This window comes from Benincasa hispida, chromosome 7 (genome assembly GCF_027475165.1).
Source record: "Benincasa hispida cultivar pf3 chromosome 7, pf3_genome.v1.1, whole genome shotgun sequence".
Classification (NCBI taxonomy): Eukaryota; Viridiplantae; Streptophyta; class Magnoliopsida; order Cucurbitales; family Cucurbitaceae; genus Benincasa; species Benincasa hispida.
The window spans coordinates 12,313,305-12,336,720 of record NC_143484.1 but is presented as its reverse complement, the minus strand read 5'-3'; the positions used below and the strand labels follow the sequence as shown (position 1 = coordinate 12,336,720).

General features: G+C 36.2%; 1 protein-coding gene across 1 annotated transcript; it reads left to right on the top strand.

The window, feature by feature from the left end:
• Window positions 1-2,033: 2,033 nt before the first annotated feature.
• On the top strand, window positions 2,034-5,601 carry LOC150034926 (uncharacterized). The gene is made up of 2 exons (XM_090315179.1): window positions 2,034-2,855; window positions 5,530-5,601. Exons 1-2 carry the CDS (start codon window positions 2,034-2,036, stop codon window positions 5,599-5,601), a joined length of 894 nt encoding a protein of 297 aa, XP_090171305.1.
• Window positions 5,602-23,416: the final 17,815 nt, after the last annotated feature.

The following is a 23,416-nucleotide window of genomic DNA, read 5'->3' as shown; positions in this document are numbered from 1 at the left end:
GAAAACATAAAATACAACTATATTTTCATTAAATTCTTTGTTTTCAAATAGTCTACCAAACACGATCAAAGTGGGTTTTTTTTTTTTTTAACAACCACTTCACGTGAATGAGTAGAAAAGAAGGCTGAGAAGACATGTGATGAGACGTGGATTGATGGGAATTACCCCTCTTTGAATTAAAAATAACTATGGGTTGAGCTTATATAATTTAAATAAATAAACATATATGTATATTAGTACTTCGGTTCAGTTTAGTTTATTTTAGATTTTTGTTACCGTGAATTGAGAATCGAACAAAATTTTTTGGTTTTCTTTATTTAATCAATCGAGAAATCATTTATTTTGATGAAAGTCAGACCAAACCATTCGTTTTTGTTTGGTTAGTCGGTTCAAGTTGATTTTTGAACACTCCTAGCTAGCCGTCCTTAGGGTATAGTAGTGGACATATTAGTTAAGCTCAACAAGTTCATTTTTCATGCAGATTTTTTCTTGATAGAGAAAGAGGAGGACATAGAGGTTCAAATAATCTTCAGTTGCCCATTTTTGCCACCTAAAGGGCTTTGATTAATGTTCAGTAGGGTAATTTGCCATGAAGGGTGAAGAATATAAGCTCATACATTAACATCAAGAAGCTGTTTCACATTTCTTTAATCCTTACAGTTAGTTATTGTAACTATTTGTATCAGAAATTTGTATATAAACTCATCATTTACAAATTTTAGATAAAACAACAACATATACATAGCTTCAAGAAAATCTTGAACAATCTGTAAAGAAAAATGTCTGTGACTTAGCTTCTTAATAAAACTCTCTCCTTCCCGTGGACGTAGGCTTCATAGCTAAACCACGTACATCGTAGTGTAAATTTCTTCTTCTCTTCTCATCATCTACAAGATCGCTCATCCTTTACCTTTTTCCTTCATATCGTCTAGAAGAACAAATGATCGTTTACCTTTCTCCCAGTAATCGTCTACACGATTGCATGATCGTCTACCTCTTTTCTTCTACCATCGTCTACCTGACTGCAAGCATCGTCATGGTATACTCATAAACAATCACACAGATTAAACAAAAAGGCATTAGGGTTAGAAGAAAGAAAAGAATACAAAAAGGCAAAGAACGAGAGAATCTCAAAACTAGAAAGAGAGAGAAATTTTGTTTTGCTTAATCACCCATCAGAAATCAAAAGTCTTTTTCATTTTCCATCAGACAAAAATCAGTGGGTTCAACCACGTGTAACTCATCAGTTGGAAAATCGTGGACACTTTTCAACCAAGCTCTTTACCAACCAAAGAAATTTGGGGCAAAAATCAGGGCCTCTTGAATTCGATCAAGGTAAATGGCCTCATTTTATTTTTTCATCATTTGGGCTAATTAGCTTTTCTTTTGCAGAAGCAGACCCAACGAAGTGGTAGCAAGCCTAAGAAAGGGTCATCGAGGAAGAGGTAACATTTAACATTTATCGATCTATGAACTAGCATTATGAGGTATATATTTGTCCGAGGATCAAACTTATTGATGAGACTTCAGTCGAACCAAGGAAAGTTGATTGTTTGCTTAATGGTTTGATAAGAGCATGATGAAATTTAAGAATGATGTTCTGAAAACATATGGTGATGACACTTCTGGTGGTTTTAATTGTTTACACTATTTATCTGATTACCAACAACGACATTATTTAATATTCTAAGATATGCTAAGGTATTTAAGAAAGCCAAACCACCTTGGCATCCTGTGTTGAAAAGTTTGTCATTATTAAACTTTTTTTGTGGCATTTAGTGTGACTTTTGGGTTTTGTGACTTTTAGTTTTTTGTAACCAATAGTGATTTTTGAGTTATAGGAGTTATGTGACTTATGAGCATTTGATGAAATTTATAGCTTTAAACCATGGCATTCCTATGGTTATGTTTGTAAGCCTATATAAAAACATGTTTAGTTGAATGGAAAATATACCTCTCATTTTTCATATTTGTCCTCCACGTTTTTTTCTAACACAGTGGTATCAGAGCTAGTAGAAAATATTGAGAGAAAAATGGTCAATGGTGGGATAGGTTCACTTCAACTACCAATGCTTACCAAGCTCAACTATGACAATTGGAGCATCAAGATAAAAGCGTTACTAGGAGCACAAGACGTGTGGGAGATCGTGGAGAATGGCTTCCAAGAGGCAGAAGCTGGAGCCGATCAAGCGCAAAGAGATGCGTTAAAGGAGACAAGAAAGAAGGACAAGAAGGCACTTTATATCTTGTATCAATTGGTGGACGAAGATATGTTTGAGACCATTTCCAAAGCGGAGACATCAAAGGCGGCATGGGACAAGCTCCAATCAACTCATAGAGGAACCGATCGTGTGGAAAAGGTATGGTTGCAAACCTTACGTGGCGAATTTGAATCTTTACAAATGAAGGAGACGGAGGTGATAGTGGAATATCACACAAAAGTAATGGTTGTCGTCAACCAATTGAGACAGAATGGTGAAGAAATCACCAATATTTGTGTCATGGAGAAGGTTCTACGAAGCCTAAATACAAAGTTTGAGATTATCGCCACGAAGTTCGAGGAGACACAGGATCTCGAGAACATGACAATTGAACAATTTATAGGCCCGTTACAAGCCTATAAGGAGAAAAAGAAAAGAAGGATGGAGCAAACAGAGACTGTTGAACAACTTCTCCAACTCAAAATCAAGGAGGAGAATAGTCATGGATATGGAAGAGGTCATGATGGTCGAGGCCATGGTGGAAGAGGTGAAGCCAACACCGATGTTTCTCAAAATTTGTCTGAATCCTCAAGAGGAAGAGGAGGTCGAGGTCGTGGAAGACGTGGTGGAAGGTCCGGGAAAGATAAATCTCAGGTAAAATGTTATAATTGTAATAAATATGGACATTATGTAAATGAGTGTCACTCATCTCAAACATAGTCGATTGATCAAAAGCATCAGGACCGATCAATCGCTAACACGTCAAAAGCCCATCAAGGGCAATCCAATTATGTAGAGGAGAATGGAAAGATTTATAGTTTCAAAGGGAGAAGAAGAGAGTCAAGATAGTATGTGGTATCTTGACACAGGAGCCTTGAATCACATGTGTGGAAAGCGCGAGATGTTTGTGGAGTTGAACAAGATGGAGAAAGGTGTCATAACCCCCTCCAAGATTACCCCTTTTATTCTAGAAGAGGATATGACGGTGGTAGTTACTAGCCCTACTACCAGCACTCACCACCCAAGCCTTCTAATCTAAATACTAACTTATTCATCTTACTAGTAATATACACAAACAGCTAACCTCTTTTAAGATTCTACAAAGTTACATAAATACATGCATACAACCTAGACATTATTTTTATAGGATTAAAAAAATTATACACAGGTGGCTCAAACATTCCTACAGAAGCCCTAGTCCCTCACAAAACATATGTACATACACAGATCATCAACCTAAGTCTTTTGATAAGCCGAGTCTTTTGGTGGCAAGTAACAGCAGGCTTGAGGAAACTGACCGCTACCTGAAAAGGGAAAACACAGAAATTCTGTGAGCTAAAAGCTCAGTGATTGACTATAGAATCGTAAAGCAACAAGTGTAGCATCACTATAAACATGTAAATATGGAAATGAGTAAACTCAAACAAATGTCTTTACATGTAGCTGTAAACCATTCTCAGACATCATTAAACATTATTATTCCCTAGTTGAGAACGAGCCTAAATGCTCTAGCTCCCAAACGTTTATTACTGAACAAGAGACCCATACTTTAGTCTATCATCCATAACTGCCTACTTGCACGTGGCCACACTAAGTACCATTATATTTTAGGTACTTTCGCTCAGATACCTTCTCAAATTTTTCCTTCAGTATCGAGCTACTATGATACCTTTTCATATGTCCTTCGGTATCAAATTGGCCAGATACCTTCTCAAATGTCCTTCGGTATCAAATTGGCCACGTACCTTCTCAAATGTCCTTCGGTACCTAATTGGTTAGATACCTTCTCAACGTCCTTCGGTATCAAATGTGTATTTTGTAACATCAACTTAAGTTCCATTGCCTAGTATTTACACAAGAGCTGTTCCATTGTCACTTATTTACACAAGAACTCATTCTCTCATAACCTTCCTCTAGAAAGCATATATCAAAATCAGAACATAGCTTTTGTAATGGTTACATGGCATACCTTGGCCTGTGATACACACATACAAGACGGGAAACATGCATTAAGTTATTCTCCAACCATTTATTGCTTGAGGAAGTATAAATACATCATTAATGTCACTGTGCTTTACTTGATCATATGTGCATGAGTATTAGAAATCTTAAGTTTACTTAGTCACTCACAGTTCGTCAGGCTCTTATTGGTTTATACGCTTCCCCTAGCTCTTCTTGGCTTGATAAGATATAATTCCCGATTAAACTACTTAGAATTCCTAATAAAATACCTCAAATAATTCATTTATTAAAGGAACTTCCATCAATACAGACAGCTTTACTAGCGAGATCCCCTTGAGCAAGGTCAGAGAGATCCCCCTGAGCGAGGTCAGCGAGATCCCCCTGAGTGATGCTAGCGAGATCCTCTAGAGCGATGCTAGTGAGATCTTCTAGAGCGATGCCAGCGAGATCCTCTAGAGCGATACCAGCAAGATCCTCTAGAGCGATACCAGCAAGATCCTCTAGAGCGAGATCAAGCTTTTCCTGTGAAATTCTTAGCGATACTTACCTCAATTGCTACCGAGATTTCCCCCTAGAGTTAGATCCTCTTTACAAAATCAGCAAGATTTCCTTTATAAGCGAGATCCTCATGCCCAAATCTCGCTATAATGCTCCACGATGAACTGCTTGCTTACTCATCACAAGTAGTTGTCTGCTTATGCACCAATCCCCTGTTATAATTTCAAAAATTCATAACTCAAAATCCAGAGCTATTTTCAAGAAACTTCCTTCTACAAACTTGTTTAGATTTGATTAACTTCCTTAACTTAAAATTTCAGCCCAGAATTCCTTATAGTTTGGCTTGGAACTTCCAAACTTCACCTCGGGCCCTGATTAATTGTGGTTCTGCCTCTTCTGCAAATTCTCCACTTTTGTTCTTCTCCTATTGCAATCTTTTTTCAACAAGACAACCTTGAAAACTAGATTCTCCCAGCTTTAAAATGGCACCAAATTCGCTAAATCTTCTCTTGTCAATTACCGAAACCATGCTTTTGAAATTTCACTTCCCCTTTTAATTTTTCTGTCGCTTCCTGAATTGAAGGAGTAGATTGCCACATCACCCCTCACTTAGTGCCTCCAGCAAGACTAATGATTGAGTTTCTTCATTAAATATATTTTCCTTCCCTTCTTCATAATCCCTATAAACAACATGAATTTCTACTTAATAAATATGTAATATAACATCCCTTTGGCTAAACATACTTATCTATGGAACCTAAGTTCGGGGTTTACAATTATCTCCCTCTTAAAAGAAATTTCGTCCTCGAAATTTACCTGATATGTCATTTGAATAGTTGAGGGTATCTCTTCCTCATTTGGTCTTCAGGTTCCCAGGTTGCTTCCTCACTCCCATGATTACACCATAAAAGCTTCACCAAAGGAACCGTCTTATTTCTGAGTACCTGATCTTTCTTGTCCAAAATCTCGATGGCCTCTTCCTCGTAAGAGAAATATTCTTTGAGCTATACTGGTTGTGTTGCTAGTATGTTAGCTGATCTTTAGCATCCACACATGAAATACGTCGTGAATACAAGCTAGCTCCATCGGCAACTACAACCTACAAACTGCTGGACCAACTCATTCCACAATTTCATATGGTCCGATGTATCGTAGACTTAACTTCCCTTTCCTCCCAAACTGGAGAATTCCTTTACATGGAGATAGCTGGAGAAGTACCCGTTCTCCAACTTCAAATTCAAGTTCTTTTCTTCATTCATCAACGTAGCTCTTCTGTCTGTCGCGAGCCACTTTAAGATTATCCCTGATAAGTTTCACATTCTCCGTTGTTTGTTGAACTAATTTTGGACCCAGTAATTGTCGTTCTCCGACTTCGTTCCAGCATACTGGAGTCCTGCAAGGTCGGCCATACAATGCTTCATAGGGAGCCATTCCGATACTAGAATGGTAACTATTGTTGTAGGCAAATTCAATCAACGGTAGGTGTGTATCCCAACTTCCTTTGAATTGTAGTACACAAGCTCTTAACATGTCTTCAGTGTCTATAGTTCTTTCCGACTGTCCATCTGTTTGCGGATGAAAAGCCGTACTGAAATGCAATTTAGTGCCCATAGCCTTCTGTAAACTAGGCTAAAATTTTGAAGTGAACCTCAATTCTCGATCCAACACTATCGACAGTGGAGCTCCATATTGACTGATTATCCTATCCATATAAATCTTAGCTAGACGGTCTAGTGTAAAAGTGACTTTTACTTGTCTGAACTTGATCAAAGATATATTTTAAGCTTTTATGATCTATAAATATCCTACAGCACTCTCTAAATAGGTAATGTCTCCACAACTTCAGAGCCAAAATAACTGCTGCCAACTCCAGATCATGTGTGGGATAAATGCCTTCGTGTTTCTTAAGTTGACGAGAGGCATATGCAATCACCTTTCCATCCTGCATCAACACACATCTTAATCCTTGCCGGGATGCGTCACAATAAATCTCAAATTCCTTACCTGGAATAGGCAAGGTAAGCACTAGTGCTGATACTAGTCTCCGTTTCAGCTCCTGGAAAATATGTTCACACTCCAACGACCATTAAAACCTCACGCCTTTCTTGGTCAGGTTCATCAACGGAAGGGGTATCTTAGAGAAACCTTCCACGAACCTCCGATAATAACCTGCCAATCCTAGAAAACTGCGTATTTCTGAAACGGTTGTGGGTCGTTGCCAATTAACTATTTCTTCTGTCTTCTGAGTATCTACACTAATGCCCTCTACTGAAACAACATGCCAAAGAAATACTATTCGATCTAACAAAAATTCGCATTTACTGAATTTAGCATACAACTGCCTATCTCGCAACGTTTGCAATACTATCCTCAAGTGGGTAATATGATCCTCCCTACTACCAGAATACACCAGTATATCATTAATGAATACTATCACGAACTAGTCCATGTAGGGATGAAATATCCTGTTCATGAGATCCATTAATACCGCAGGGGCATTTGTTAATCCGAAAGGCATTACTAGGAATTCATAATGTCCATATCTTGTTCTAAATGTGATTTTAGGAATATCAACTTCTCTCACTTTCAATTGATGATAACCCAATCTCAGGTCTATCTTTGAAAACATTGTGGCTCCTCTTAACTGATCAAACAAATCATCAATGTGTGGTAACGGATATTTATTCTTAATCGTTACCTTATTCAGCTGCAAGTGTACCATCTTTCTTCCTCACAAACAATACCGAAGTTCCCCAAGGCGATACACTAGGTCGAATGTATCCCTTGTCAATTAACTCTTACAGTTGAACTTTTAATTCTTTCAACTCAGTCGGCACCATTCTATACGGTGCCTGCGATATGGGAGTTGTCCCTGGAACTAAGTCAATAGTAAACTCCTCCTCTCTTTTCGGGTGGTAATCCCGATAGTTCTTCAGGAAATACATCTTGAAATTCATTTACCGTTGGGACATCTTCTGGGTTCAGCTTTTTCCCTTAAGTAACCATCACATGAGCCAGATAGTCTTTACATCCCTTGCTCAATAACTTCCGAGCTTTCACTGTCGATATCAAATTCCCCGCGACTAATCGTTTGCTTACTGTCAGCATTGCATCTTGGCCATTTGATTTTCGGAGCACTACCTCCTTCTTGTAACAATCTACTGAAACATGATACTTACTTAGAAAATCCATCCCCAAGATAGCATCAAACTCTAATAGTTCTAAAGGAAGTAAATCAGCATAGAAGTTCTGAAAATTTATCAATATCTCATAATGATTATAGCATCTATCTACTACTATCACATCTTCCAAAGGGGTAGAGATAAATAACTCTTCAGGCATAGGTTCAACCAGCCTACCTATACTAGGTGCATACATACTAGATATAAATGAATGTGCGGTACCAAGATCAAATAAAACATAAGTAGACTGCCTACATAACATAACATTACCGGTCACAACATCTGGAGATTTCGCTGCCTCCTGGTGTGTCATGGCATACACTCGCCCCTACTGTTGGAGTCAACCTACGACATTCTTCAGCTTGGCACTACTTGACCCTTCGCCTCGATTTCCAGCACTCTTTGGTTGGTTAATTGTCTGAGAGGTCGGCTGTTGTGCTGTTGGAACGTCCCTGTTCATCTGGGGACAGTCCCTCTTGAGATGCCATATTTATCCACACCGGAAACATGCACCTCTGCCACTATAGCATGCCCCAGAATGCCTCTTGCCACAACTAGGGCATGTCGGTCTTCTGTCTGTGCTGGCTACCGACTCATCAACTCGTGGCATCTCTAATCGACTAATTGTATCGGCTGAGGATCTCGTTTTCCTTTTCTTGGATCCCTGCCAACTGGTTCCCCTGGAATGGCTTCCAGTAATCTAGGTTGCCACTGGGGATCGAAATCCCCTGTCTCTAGGCCCTACTACGGCCTCACTGCCTCTTGGCAACTACTCAACATCTGCCAAACTCCGCTCGACTCGTATTGCTTTTTCTACTAACTGGTTAAAATCTAGCCAATTAGCCGTAGACGTGACCGAGGTTCTGATTTCCTTCCTCAAACCTTGTTCAAATTTCTTACATCTATCTCTTTCCTCAGCAATAATCGGCAGGGCATACTGTGAGAACTCCGAAAATTTCTGCTCATATTCTACCAATAACATCGTTCCTTGTGTTAATCTAAGGAACTCATCCTTTTTTGCATCCCGAAACGAGTTGAGGTAATACTTATCTTCAAAGGCCTTCCTGAACTTAGGCCATAACATCACATTTGTATTGGCTCGTGCATAACACATATGCAGAGATGAAAAAGATTTGGTCTTGAAAATTATTAACAGTATGATGTAATGAACAACTATGCATATGAGTTCAATATATTTTGCTCATGACTAGAAAAATTCTATGTGATATTTTTCCATAACATCCATAGTTTTCCAGTGCATGAACACACTAGGGAAAGTGAGTAAGCTTAGGAACCTTACTAGACATGCTGCTCGTTGTTGGATACGTTTCATCATCACTGTAGATAATTTTGATAGGCTTTTTCTTTTCCGAAATGAAGAAGAACAAACTAGCATAGTGTTCTTTTTGCTACATCGATGCTTCAGAAAATTGTTTACCAATTTTGTAGAAGCATGATAGCTCCCTAAATGAGCTATCTTAGTGCCTCTAATCTTGCGCGTCTATGATGTTTAATGTGCTTAGATGATGCATTCTAAAGCATTACAGATCAATTGAGGTTAATTTGAAGCAATTAGGAGCTAGATAGAGCAACCGAGTTTCAAAGAGCGAAGAAACGTAAAAAATGCCCCCAGGGAGGCTGCATTGCGATGCTACACGACATTAAAGACATGGAGCTCCAATCAAGGCAGCATTCTCGTGTCGTGATGGCATCGAAAATATACTACCTTGCTCCGCTTAATTTAAAATTGTTCTTAGATTTTACGTGTTTATTTGGTAATTTTATAGGTTTCGAGCATTTAGAAGATAGAGTCATGCGCTAGTGACGAAATGAAGCTAAAACGGGCCAAAATGAAGCTTAATAGCAAAATCTGGAAACAAAATTTGAAATTAAATTATTTTAGTAGTAGTAGTATGGGTTGAATGCAGGGAATGAATAATTTCCAAATTAAATGATTTACAATTCTAGGTAACTGAAGGGCAATGGGGTCTGTGAGAATGATTGATTGCTAGAAATTTTAAATTGCATAAAATAAGTGCAACAAAATAAAGGTTTGAGAAAAATATGTGAAGAAACCCTAGCTTGGATTGTAACGGAATTTTCCCAGCTAAATAGTCTTGATCATTGAATTCTAATTATTAGAATTAAGTATTTGCTTACAACTAACCGAACTAATTGGAGAAACCAATTAATCGTCTTAATTAATATTTGAATCATATTCAAATATTTATTTCCTCTCTTATAACTTTCTACCTATTGAAGGAATCTAGAGAGACACATATTGAGACCATCTGAAGAAGATAATAGGAATGAATGTGGTACGTGTTAGGAAGTTTCCTTTTCCTTTCTTTGTAGTTTTTTATAGGATATTTTGCGAGGGTTCTAATTCGTCATAGTGATTTTGTGTTGTGGAACTCTAATGTTTTGAACATAGATTTTTGTTTCGATTTGTTAAGTGATTTAACTCAAGACTCTTCCTATTGAAATTATAAAACTATTTTTTTAGTCTCTGAGATTTTAGAAATTGGTGCATATGGTCCTTAAAAGTTCGATTTAACCAATTTAGTCCCTGAATTTTGAAAAATATGTTTCGACTAAAGAAACAAAGAGGAGAATGAAGCACAGCCATTCAAGAGAATTTGTGAAAACTTGCTTGATTAATTGAGAATTAAACCAATAAGATTTCAACTCAAAATCCATCAGGTTTTTTAAATTTCTTCACCATATGGATAAGACAAGATTACAAAAAAGTAAGAAAATATGACCAAAATTCTTGAACCCACACCGATTTGAACTTGATCATCCTCTCTCTTTAGGCAATGTAGGGAGAGAAAATAAGGAAAATGAAGAAGGGAGAACCTTTCTACAAATTATATATAGCCCACCCCACTAAATTATAGGGTCAAAATCATAAATAAGATAAATTTATATACAACTTAGGTTTCAGGGGTGTTGAACCCAAGCCCCCACCTGGGTGTCATAGTTGGATCCCAACTCGTTGACTGGGCAACAAACCTTCTGGTCACTTTGAATGCTAGTTAGATAACAAACTCAAGGCATTTCACATAATGTATTATGTTCATTTCAGTTTTGGGTCAACAGAGTGGGACTTAGATTATATAGGATCAATATGGCAACATTAGAGTGAGGGTGAATGAAGTTGCTTTATAAAAGTTTAATAAATTTAAACTAAACTAGTTCAATCTAAATTAAACAAATAAACAAACAATATTCATCATACCGAATCAAAGAAATTACTAAGTAGACAATTTTCTTAAAATAATCAAGAAAATAAATTAAGGAGAAGAGAAAAATAGATGACATTGGTAATTTTCATAATGGCTTGAAATCCCTATTTCACACCCCCAAGATTTCTTTTTGGTATTTTCTTGACACACCCCGCCCTCAGAACACCTCCTCAGCCTGGGAGAGGGATAAGACTGCAGCAGTTATCAACCCTTGAGCTGACACTTACTGCCTAATGATTCTTGCGGAATAACTCTGATACCATACTATAACTTATACAGAGCGGAATGATTAAATCAAAAAGATAAACTATAACGGATTAAGTAGGCCCATCTTTTATTACGACAGTGATATAACGTTTATACAACTTAAGGACTTAACAGCAAAGTTTACAATGACAACTATAAAAACTCTCCGAAAGTGTAATTGGGGCACGTGGTAGATCTTGACCTTAGCAGCACCCTGGAACTCCTCATCTTCCGCTACCTGGAGGGGGGAATTAAGAAAATATTTGGAAGAGTGTGAGCTACTAAGCCCATTGAGTGGTTCTTTTAAGACAGAAATCACTTTGAAAATCATCATTTTTGGGAAATCAATCACATGCCAACATTCGCATTATAACTCATGCACAGTCACAGATATAATCATGCAACCAGTAATCTTTATCCCAAAAGCTACACGTAGCATGCATATCATATCATCAATCAATACAATCATCTACGGAAACCTTCCTATGACCCCAATTCCCGCCAATGTGCACATCGACCATTTTATTTATCCCGCTAGTCATGCTTAGGTACTTGACCATATTTCCCGCCGGTCGTCACCGACTATTATTTTCCGCCGACCGAAGCCGACCATATTTTCCCGCCAACCAAAGCCGACCATATTTTTTCCGCCAAGCACCTTTTGTTAAGCATGCTAACTATATCCCGGGCATAATCTCAGTTTCCACAATCACACACAAACAATATCATGGCAATCATCCTATCACCAAAAGCATGTATTTTGTATCTACAGATGCATATATTCCAATATCAGCATATAAAGCTAAGTGAATACTCATAATATGCATTTACTATCAACACTGTATAAACACACAATATTCTTTATTTATCAAAGCAACATAACACTCACGATATATCGGAACTATAACGCTATAACACTCATACTATGTGTTAATGATCAAAGCTATAACACTCACACTATGTGTTAATTATCAAAGCTATAACACTCACCTTAATTGCTTAGGAGCCTTTCTAATAGTTCCCTTTTCTACCTCAGGCTCCCTTTTTATCCCTAGAATCCAGATCCAAGTTACAGCTTAGATTACTCATAGTTCTAAATCTTATTTTAAGATACTTACTTCTACAAAACTATTCTAAAATGTCTCAGAAAGCTTACCATAAAATCTTAGCTCATAACTCTTCATGGTTTAGCCGAAATCATCCAAACAACAAGACTGGTCCAGCTTATCTGATAGCTCGACCTATCTGTCTTTTTCTCATTCTCCAGCCCAATTCTTTAGAGCTTCTTCCCTGACAGCCTCGCCATGAAAACTAGACTCTTTTATCTTTCAGATGGCTTTGGAATTACATCAAATGCTCGAGTAGATTGGGATATCTCCTAGTCTCAAGTTGATGCATTCTCCTCTACCCTCACTGTCCAATGCACTCTATCCTCCCCCTCTTTTTACGAATTTTATGATTTGTGATTTGAAAATGAAATCCCAAAGGCTCTATTTATAGGCGTCCAAACTTCTATGGTGTTGACACCACCTACTTGGCTGCATGGCCAAATGTTTAATCCTCCCTTTATCAACGTAAGCTGACTTCACCTTGGTTCAATGTGTTCTTCCCGAACGCATCCAACACAATTTCTTAGGGTTTAAGAATTTCTCTTAATCGGAAATCTAAATTTTAATTGACGTTTGCCCTTACGTCTTCAGGCTTTGTTTATATTCAAATTAGTATTTTCAATGCATAATCTATAAGATCGTGGCCAAATTCAACGCATAAATGCCCGGTCGTTCGATGCACACGCGGTTTCCTTCGATTGCATGGTCGTGACGTTCGAATGAGGCGTTCAGGCTGCTCTCGCTCTCTCCCACTTTCTCGCTAGTCTCACTCTTTCCACTCTCGCTCTCTCCCACTTTCTCGCTCACAATCTCACTCTCTCCACTCTTGCTCGCTCTAACTTTCTCGCTCAAACTCTCGCTCTCTCCAACTTCCTCGCTCAAAATCTTGCTCTTCTCTTTCTCCACTCTCGTTCTCTCTAACTTCCTCGCTCAAACTCTCGCTCTTCTCTTTCTTCACTCTCGCTCTTCTCTTTCTCCACTCTCGCTCTCTCCAACTTCCTCACTCAAACTCTCGCTCTTCTCTAATCTCGCTCTCTCTCCCATTCTCTCGCTCTCACCCATTCTCTCGCTCAAATCAATCTCGCTCTCTCCCATTCTCTGAAAAATGAATTAAATTCATTAACTAATTATTAAACTAATTATTTAATATTAAACTAAAATGAATTAAATTCATTAACTAATTATTTAAAATTAATCATTCGAATTAATTTTAAGAAAATTCTTTTAAAACTGAATTTTAGAAATTAAATATTAAAAATATTTTGGACAAAGTGGATTTTCCCCATATTTCAACATCTTTACCACCTCAAAATTCCACTTAAATAACCTTTAATTTGCTGTCATTTTAAGGTTAATTTGATGTGCATGATTTGTTCTTTCAATAGAGGAGTGAATTACAAAGATTGAGGTCGAGAATTTTGGCTTTTCCCTAAATTTTAACTCTAGAAAACCATAGCTCCATATTCCTTTCAACTCCGTTTTTCCCTTAAAATTCATCACATTTTTTTATCCCACAATCCGTTTTAAGGTTGGAGAATAGTGAGGAAGGCTCTAGCAGTGGTCCATGAAGTGTTGGTGATAAAAAAGACAACTTGTAGATTGCTTCAATTTTGAACTACATCAAGGTTTGTTCATTAAAACTCTGCTTTTTTAGTTTTGAACTAGCATGCTTTATCCATAAAACTAGGGTAATTAGAGTGCTTTAGATCCAAATTGTTTCCGCTTGCATGTTCTTTACTCTAACAACCATTTAGGTTATCGCTTAAATATGATCCACCTGTTTGTCTCCACATACATGTTTAAATTATAGAAGATAACCCTAGATCTTAGTTTATTGGTTTTTGTGGATTGATGCAAATAAATGTCGGATAAAATATCTCTTATTTTATTAGATAAATTAAATGTTTGTACAATACCATTACAAACTACATGACCACGAGATTTAGGGCTTCAACCCCAATAGTAATAGTAACAATAATAATAACAGTAGATATTGACGTAATTTACAAATGCAATTGGATTAAAAACCCTCTGCTTGTCAATCAGTTTGCATTTTTTATCACAGATTTGGAAGTCGGCCCCAAATGTCAGTATGGGTACAAAACACAAATAAACAACATGAGACATACTCAATTGGGACCCATTTTTCAGATGGTCATTCATTTATTACGTTTCTCTTGGGGTAAATGTGGTCTCTCCTGTTTTGTTGGGCTTCCCTTAAGGTGATACCGAAGGTAAATAAATATTATGCGAAAAATATAACTTCTAAACCATTGTAAGTGAATCAACTCCCCTCATTAATATTACATTTGAAAATCGTCTATGCATTCAATTCTTACGCATGTGTAGATTTCTTCAAATATAAGATTAATTCAATGGATAATTATAGAATTGATGCATAGGTAATTTTCAAAGGAAATAATAATTGAGACTCTAAATTGATTCTCTTTTGAAAGTTTAGAGCTCAAACTATCAAATGTTTAGCTATTCTAAAGTAGGACAATTTTATCTAAGAATTTGAAGATAGATGAATGATGTGATTACTAGATTAAAAGAAAATTAGAAAAATAAATATCGAACTTTTGGATAATAAAGGCGTCTAAGAGTGTTGATTTCATTATTTATTTTATCTCGTACAAAGGTTCTATGAAATCTTGTGTTATTGATGTTTAAGTCTAGAAACTAAACTTAGGATTATTATCTTTCAACAATAACCTTTTATCATACAAATTTGAGTGATTACTAATCTCTTGAAACCAAATTAAGAAGCATGACATTAAGCAAAGTTACAAAAGCATTCATTAATAACCTAATTATTTTCATGAAAGATTAATAATAATTCGATTTATAAGTCTGGTCAAACAATCTATGAAATTGAAAATTCAACCTAACATGTATTGAAGGCCAACCAATATAACATACGCATAATACCATTGGAAAAAGTTCAAATCCACATTATTCATAAAAACACTATGCATTAACTCAAATCCATAATTAAATTCTTCAACACCCTACAACATAAGAGTCTAGCCCACATGGTTGTCAAAAACATATTCTCATACAATTTGGCAAAAATGAATATTAAAAAAAGTGAAAATAACAAGGAAGTAATATTGTCGAAGAGATTTTCCGTCGTTGAAGACCGCCAATGAAGCCTCCGTTTATATCTCGGGATCATGAATAGCCTCCAAAAAATTACCTTCACTCTCTCAATTCTTTTATGCAGCAAAACTCTCCTAAGGCTCCAGTATTTCGTGATCAAGTTGGCTACAAAACCCTAGAATTATTAGAAAAGACTTGCAAAAAATGTATATATTTTCCTAAAATAGTGCACAGTGCCACAAAGCCAATTTGAAATTACAGTGCTGTGACATTGTCGAGAAAAAGCCCCTCTACCGCGTGAGTCTGCTGCATCGCCATCCTAGACTTTGTTTTGAGGTTAAGTAGTGTGAGTCCTGAGTTTTGGCCTTAGTCTTTTTTCCTATTCTGGAGATTTAGTCCTTTCTTAACTTTATTGGTAAAATTGGTCTACTTTCACTCTCTTGAACTCCAAACCCCGTTCTTTTGCTCAAATCCTATAAATCACTTGCAAATGACATCAAATCTAACAATATCAAGTAAAAATAACTCTAAATAAAAGGAAAATAAAGTAAATTTCTTATGCTATTCAGTTAAATTCTGAACCCGAATAAAGGGATCATTGTGGTTTGATCATGAACCTTTATAAAAAGATCAACATAGATTGGATCTTAAACCATCAAAAGGATCATTTGTGGTTTAACACTTGAACTCGTAAAAAGAGTAGTAAATCGGTTTGGTACTCACTTGTCAGAAAAAACCAAAAAGAAATCTCGGGGTGTGAATTAGGAATTTCAAGCCATTATGAAAATTACCAATGTCATCTATTTTTCTCTTTTCCTTAATTTATTTTCTTGATTATTTTAAGAAAATTTTCTACTTAGTAATTTCTTTGATTCGGTGTGATGAATATTGATTGTTTATTTGTTTAATTTACATTGAACTAGTTTAGTTTAAATTTAATTAAACTTTTATAAATCAATCTCATTCACCCTCACTCTAATGTTGCCATATTGATCCTATATAATCTAAGTCCCACTCTGTTGACCCAAAACTAAAATGAAACATAATACATTATGTGAAATGCCTTGAATTTGTTATCTAACTAGCATTCAAAATGACCAAGGGGTTTGTTGCCCAGTCAGCGAGTTGGGATCCAAATGTGACACCCAGGTGGGGGCTCGGGGTCAACACCCTAGAAACCTAAGTTGTATATATATTTATCTTATTTACGATTTTGACCCTAGAATTTAGTTGGGTGGGCTATATATAATTTGTAGAAAGGTTCTCCCTTCTTCAGTTTCCTTATTTTCTCTCACTACATTGCCTAAAGAGAGAGGATGATCGAGTTCAAATTGGTGTGGGTTCAAGAATTTTGGTCATATTTTCTCACTTTTTTGAAATCTTGTCTTATCCATATGGTGAAGAAATTTAAAAAACTTGATGGATTTTAAGTTAAAATATTCTTGGTTTAATTCTCAAATAATCAAGCAAGTTTTCACAAATTCTCTTGACTGACTATGCTTCATTCTCCTCTCTGTTTTTTTAGTCGAAACATATTTTTCAAAACTCAGGGACTAAATTGGTTAAATTGAACTTTTAAGGACCATATGCACCAATTTCTAAAAGCTCAGAGACTAAAAAAATAGTTTTATAATTTCAATAGAAAGAGTCTTTAATTAAATCACTAAACAAATCGAAACAAAAATCTATGTTGAAAACATTAGAGTTCCACAACACAAAATCGCTATGACGAATTAGAACCCTCGCAAAATATCCTACAAAAAAACTACAAAGAATGGAAACGGAAACTTCCTAACATGTGCCTGATGGCAGGAAATTACGAGGTCAATTTTACTCGGCAACCAAAATCCCGTGGACATGGTATACGACGCATTTTCCTAAGATATGTATTTATAGGCATGCGTAGATGGTCATGCGTTGGACTAATAATGCGTTAATGAATGTATGCGATGACCATGCGTCCTGCCACAAGTTTTCTTGCACTCATGCCAAGTATAACCCAAACGCAAGTTTCTTGGATAATCCAAGGTCGAACACAGGGACTTGTAGATATATGTATGTGGTGATGTGTATGCGGCAGTTTGAATAAAAGAATGGAGGGGATATTGCTAAGTTAATCCTACTCCTACTCCTATCTACATGATAACACAATGAGAATATGCATGAAAGGTAGAGATACGACAAACCTTGACATGAAATAAATGTGTGGGAAAATAGATAAAATGTGGAGATGTTTTCATTGCAACCTTTAAGAGTGACCGCAAGGGCAACCCTAGTCAACGCAAGCCAATGCGATCATGCTACACTCATGCACGGCAAATCATTTTCCAATGGAAATGCGGTGCTCCTAAATCTAGGACGCATGTGTTGGATGCAAAAGTGTCCATAGAGCTTATTCCTAAGTCTCTACTCTTTTCCCATGCGATGATGCAAAATGCACACAACGTTGCGATGACCGCACACAATCGTATCCTATCTCTAGGATGCATGCGATGGGTTAATAGCAAATAGTGCTTATTCCTAAGCTTCTATCTCTTGTGTTATGCGTTCTAATCAAACTCTCTCGAGCCGAGATTCTGACCTGACCTTCCCAAGCCTAGATCCTGCCCTTAGACTACCTTCCCGAGTATCCCTAATGGACGAATGAAGCATACATACTATAAGACAATCGCATGAACTTGGTTGACGCAAGATTGTTACTATCCCTAGTGAACAACGCATACATTGCTTAATGCGTCAAACCACTTACCCTCCCGGGCAATTGATTGTTGTTGACTTTACTCATAGACAAGCAATGCGTTAGCCTATAGACAGGCGTTGCAGTAGCTTCACACTAAGCAAATAAGATTACTCACACACTCGTGCAACGCACACCTCTCGGTGGGTTGCTACATGCTTTATCTCCCTAATCCACATGACTAAGTATGCAATACCTAAGTACTCCCACTAAGTGTTTCAATGAAAGTAAAGATGCTAAGCAAAGAAGATGGAGATAGAGTTGAAGGAAACAGAGAAGTGTATTGAAAACAAGTTGTATTAATTCCTTAATCACAGAATGTCATACAATACAATATAAGAAAAGAAAGGAAAAAGAAATGACTGGCTGGAAGCAAAGCTTTGCTTCCAGCGGACGTGCGTCAAGGCTGCCAGTGATGCCATAGATGGGTGGAAGAGCTGACTCTCTCGAGATCTAGCTCCAGTCGAAGGCTCTGGTCGTCACTTAGAATGGAGGAAGGAGATGAAGAACTCTCAGCCATCTTCTCATGCAGTTTGTTTGGATCACGGGGAAAATCCCCGGTTTGAGGGATAATTTCTGGATGATTTCAATTTCAGCTCGTTGGCTTATATTTATAGAGCTTGGGTCGCCGACAGGATTAATTGGACTACTCTGAGTTTGACGTTCGACGCGTTAGTCCTTTTCTGAATCTCTGCCACTAACAGCGTGGTAGATGAAATGTCAATATCATCTTTTGGTCTTTCTCGAGGTAGATGCGTTGATGCATTCACTCCACCAACCTTGTATTGATCCCATTAGTATGCATGGTCGCGTAGCCGCAATCATTCAATGAGCACATTCGCCACAACTCTACACAATGATTGCAATCGCCTGACGAGCGCAATTCCCATGCGATGGACGCATACAGCTAATTACCGCAACATCCATGCATTGATCGATGCATTTGCCTTTGCAATGGAGTGTTTCTCTGCACGCGGTCGTCTATGCGGTGGTCTGGTTTCCACGTTTGCGTTCATTTCCTGTATTGGCTACAAAAATAGAATATTGAACGCATAATTAATGTAAAGTAACGGGTTAGCTGAGATTCATCATACTGACCGACGCTAGCTCACTTTCTCGTGAACTCCTATCATGATTGCCGCATATTCTGCCTAACAACCTTCATAGTTCTAAGTAAAAGACCTAAGATGACCTGCATTTCTGCATGTCATCAGTACCACATTCATTCCTATTGTCTTCTTCAGCTGGTCTCAATATGTGTCTCTCTAGATTCCTTCAATAGGTAGAAAGTTATTAGAGATTTTTCTCTCCAATTAGTCTTTCCTTGAAATGAAATGCAGGATTCTTTTAATAGGGAAGGATATATCCCCAATCCCAATATATTTAGGGCTCTTAAAATATCTTAGGCCCCGTTTTGTAGCCATTCATTCATGTTTATTTCCATTTCTTACAATTATTTGTATATTTATCAAGTAGAAGGTAAATTTTTAGCTAGATTCCAAAACAAAACAAGTTTTTAAAAACTTCTTTTTTTATTTTTTTTAAAAAATGATGGGTCTTTGAAAATATTGATAAAAATTAGACAACAAAACATGAAATTTAGAGGTGACGTGAGTGTTTATAGGATTATTTTTTTAAAAAAAAATCAATATGATTACTAAACAGGATCTTAGGAATCCTTTTTAGACTTGGGTTATCTTCCTCATTCAAATTAGGATATCATATAAGATCAAATGAGCCAAAATTTTTGTAGTGGCGAGATTTGGTTTTTCATGAAACTTCGTAGTATGCGAAGTTGTTGTCTCAAGTTTTTGGCTGTTGCAACAAAGGTTGGGGCATTTCGACGCTCCTTTGCAACATTGCAATGCTCCATTGTTTCTCTTAATAATCACAACTCTTCACTTATGTTTATTAATCCTCAAAATGCTCCAATTTATCCATAAACTTAAGCTGAAATATGCCATTCTCTTAAGCTTTCATTTGATTCAAAGCTTACTGCCAGAGAATAATGGGTTTGGCTACAATTTAAAACCAATGTGATAATCTTGTCCATGCTTTATGAGATGCTTTAATAAACAATAGTCTCATTGTTTTAATAAACACTGTCCAGGTCAATTTCTTCGACCCTCTATTTCCTTAAAACTGATCAAACAAAATTCAAATAGCCATGCTTCAATCAGCAAAATTGTAAAAATCGTGTAAAAAAACACATTGGGAGACTTCCCTTTTATCAAAGCCAAGTTTCGATCCTGGGACCTGTGGATTATGGGCCCACCACGCTTCTGCTGCGCCACTCTGATTGGTGAGATGCAAATAACTTTTCAGTTTACTTATCTAATAAATTCAAACTTCCAATTTTCGTTCTTTCTTTTTCTATTTTGGAGAAAACTTGATGACAAGTTTTTCTTTTTAAAAAATCATTAGGGTGCATGGGGTCGAGTTGCGTTGGGGTTGACATTTTTTTGGACAAACATTGGTTATGTTGTCTACTTAAATACATCGAATGGCTTGTACAACCCAATCCAACCCAACTCTTATACTTTTGGATAATTGCTAATAATTAAGTATATAACAACATTTCTAAACAATTGCAAGTATAGCAAAATTTATGATCCAAAGAGTATAAATCATGACAACAATTCTTTGTATTTTCAACATATCCATATTTTTTAATTTGATATTTTAAATGTAGAAATTATACTAAAAATAGATAAAACATTAACAGATGTAGTATTTCATGTGATAAACTCACAATAATTTTGTTAAATTAAAATATAGAATATATCATTTATTATATGATATCACAAAATAATAGTTATACTAGTTTTTTTAACATAAAACAAATTCATAAATTAATTAGTAATAGTTTATATTTAACATAATATTTAGTGAATAATTACAATTAGTCTTGTGATTTATAAAGATAATCAAACACATTTTGAAAAAAAATTTAAATTGGAATTAAAATTTTAATTCTGCTATTAAACATATATCTGAAAAACATAAAATACAACTATATTTTCATTAAATTCTTTGTTTTCAAATAGTCTACCAAACACGATCAAAGTGGGGTTTTATTTTAAATTTTTTTTTTTTTTATTTTTTTTTTGTTTTTAACAACCACTTCACCTGAATGAGTAGAAAAGAAGCTGAGAAGACATGTGATGAGACTGGGTTGGTGGGAATTAGCCCTCCTTGAATTAAAAATAACTATGGGTTGAGCTTATATAATTTAAATAAATAAACATATATGTATATTAGTACTTCGGTTCAGTTCAATTTATTTTAGATTTTTGTTATAGTGAATTGAGAATCGAACAAAAATTTTTGGTTTTCTTTATTTAATCAATCGAGAAGTCATTTATTTTGATGAAAGTTAGACCAAACCAGTCATTTTTGTCTGGTTAGTCGATTCAAATTGATTTTTGAACACTCCTAGCTAGCAGTCCTTAGGGTATAGTAGTGGACAGATTAGTTAAGCTCAACAAGTTTATTTTTAATGCAGATTTTTTCTTTATAGAGAAAGAGGACATAGATGTTCAAATAATCTTGAGTTGCCCATTTTTGCCACCTAAAGGGCTTTGATTAATGTTCAGTAGGGTAAGTTGCCATGAAGGGTGAAGAATATAAGCTCATACATCAACATCAAGAAGTTGTTTCACATTTCTTTAATCTTTACAGTTAGTTATTGTAACTACTTGTATCATAAATTAGTATATAAACTCATCATTTACAAATTTTAGATAAAACAACATACACATAGCTTCAAGAAAATCTTGAACAATCTGTAAAGAAAAAGGTTTGTGACTTAGCTTCTTAATAAAACTCTCTCCTTCCCATGGACGTAGGGTTTCATAGCCAAACCACGTACATCGTAGTGTAAATTTCTTCTTCTCTTCTCATCATCTACAAGATCGTTCATCGTTTACCTTTTTCCTTCATATCGTCTAGAAGAACAAACGATCGTCTACCTTTCTTCTAGTAATCGTCTACACGATTATATGATCGTCTACATCTTTTCCTCTACCATCGTCTACCCGACTGCAAGCATCCCCATCGTATACTCGTAAACAATCACACAGATTAAACAAAAAGGCATTAAGGGTAGAAGAAAGAAAAGAATACAGAAAGGCAGAGAACGAGAGAATCTGAAAACTAGAGAGAGAGAAATTTTGTTTTGCATTAATCACCCATCAGAAATCAAAAGTCTTTTTCATTTTCCATCAGACAAAAATCAGTGGGTTCAACCACGTGTAACTCATCAGCTAGAAAATCGTGGGCACTTCTCAACCAAGGTCTTTACCAACCAAAGAAATTTGGGGCAAAGATCAGGGCCTCTCGAATTGGATCAAGGTAAAGGCCCTCATTTTATTTGTTCATCATTTGGGCTAATTAGCTTTTCTTTTGCAAAAACAAGCCTAACGAAGTGATAGCAGGCTTAACAAAGGGTTATCGAGGAAGAGGTAACATTTAATATTTATCGATCTATGAACTACCATTATGAGGTACATATTTGTCAGAGGATCAAACTTGTTGATGAGACTTCTGTCGAACCAAGGAAAGTTAATTGTTTGCTTAATGGTTTGATAAGAGCATGATGAAATTTAAGAATGATGTTCTTAAAACATATGGTGATGACACTTCTGGTGGTTTTAATTGTTTACACTATTTATCTGATAACCAACAGCGACATTATTTAATATTCTAAGATATGCTAAGGTTTTTAAGAAAGCCAAACCACATTGGCATCCTGTGTTGAAAAGTTTGTCATTATTAAACTTTTTTTGTGGCATTTAGTGTGACTTTTGGGTTTTGTGACTTTTAGTTTTTTGTAACCAATAGTGATTTTTGAGTTATAGGAGTTATGTGACTTATGAGCAATTGATGACATTTATAGCTTTAAACCATTGGCATTCCTATGGTTATGTTTGTAAGCCTATATAAAAACATGCTTAGTTGAATGAAAAATATATCTCTCATTTTTCATATTTGTCCTCCACGTTTTTTTCTAACATAGTGGTATCAGAGCTAGTAGAAAATATTGAGAGAAAAATCGCCAACGGTGGGATAGGTTCACTTCAACTACCAATACTTACCAAGCTCAACTATGACAATTGGAGCATCAAGATAA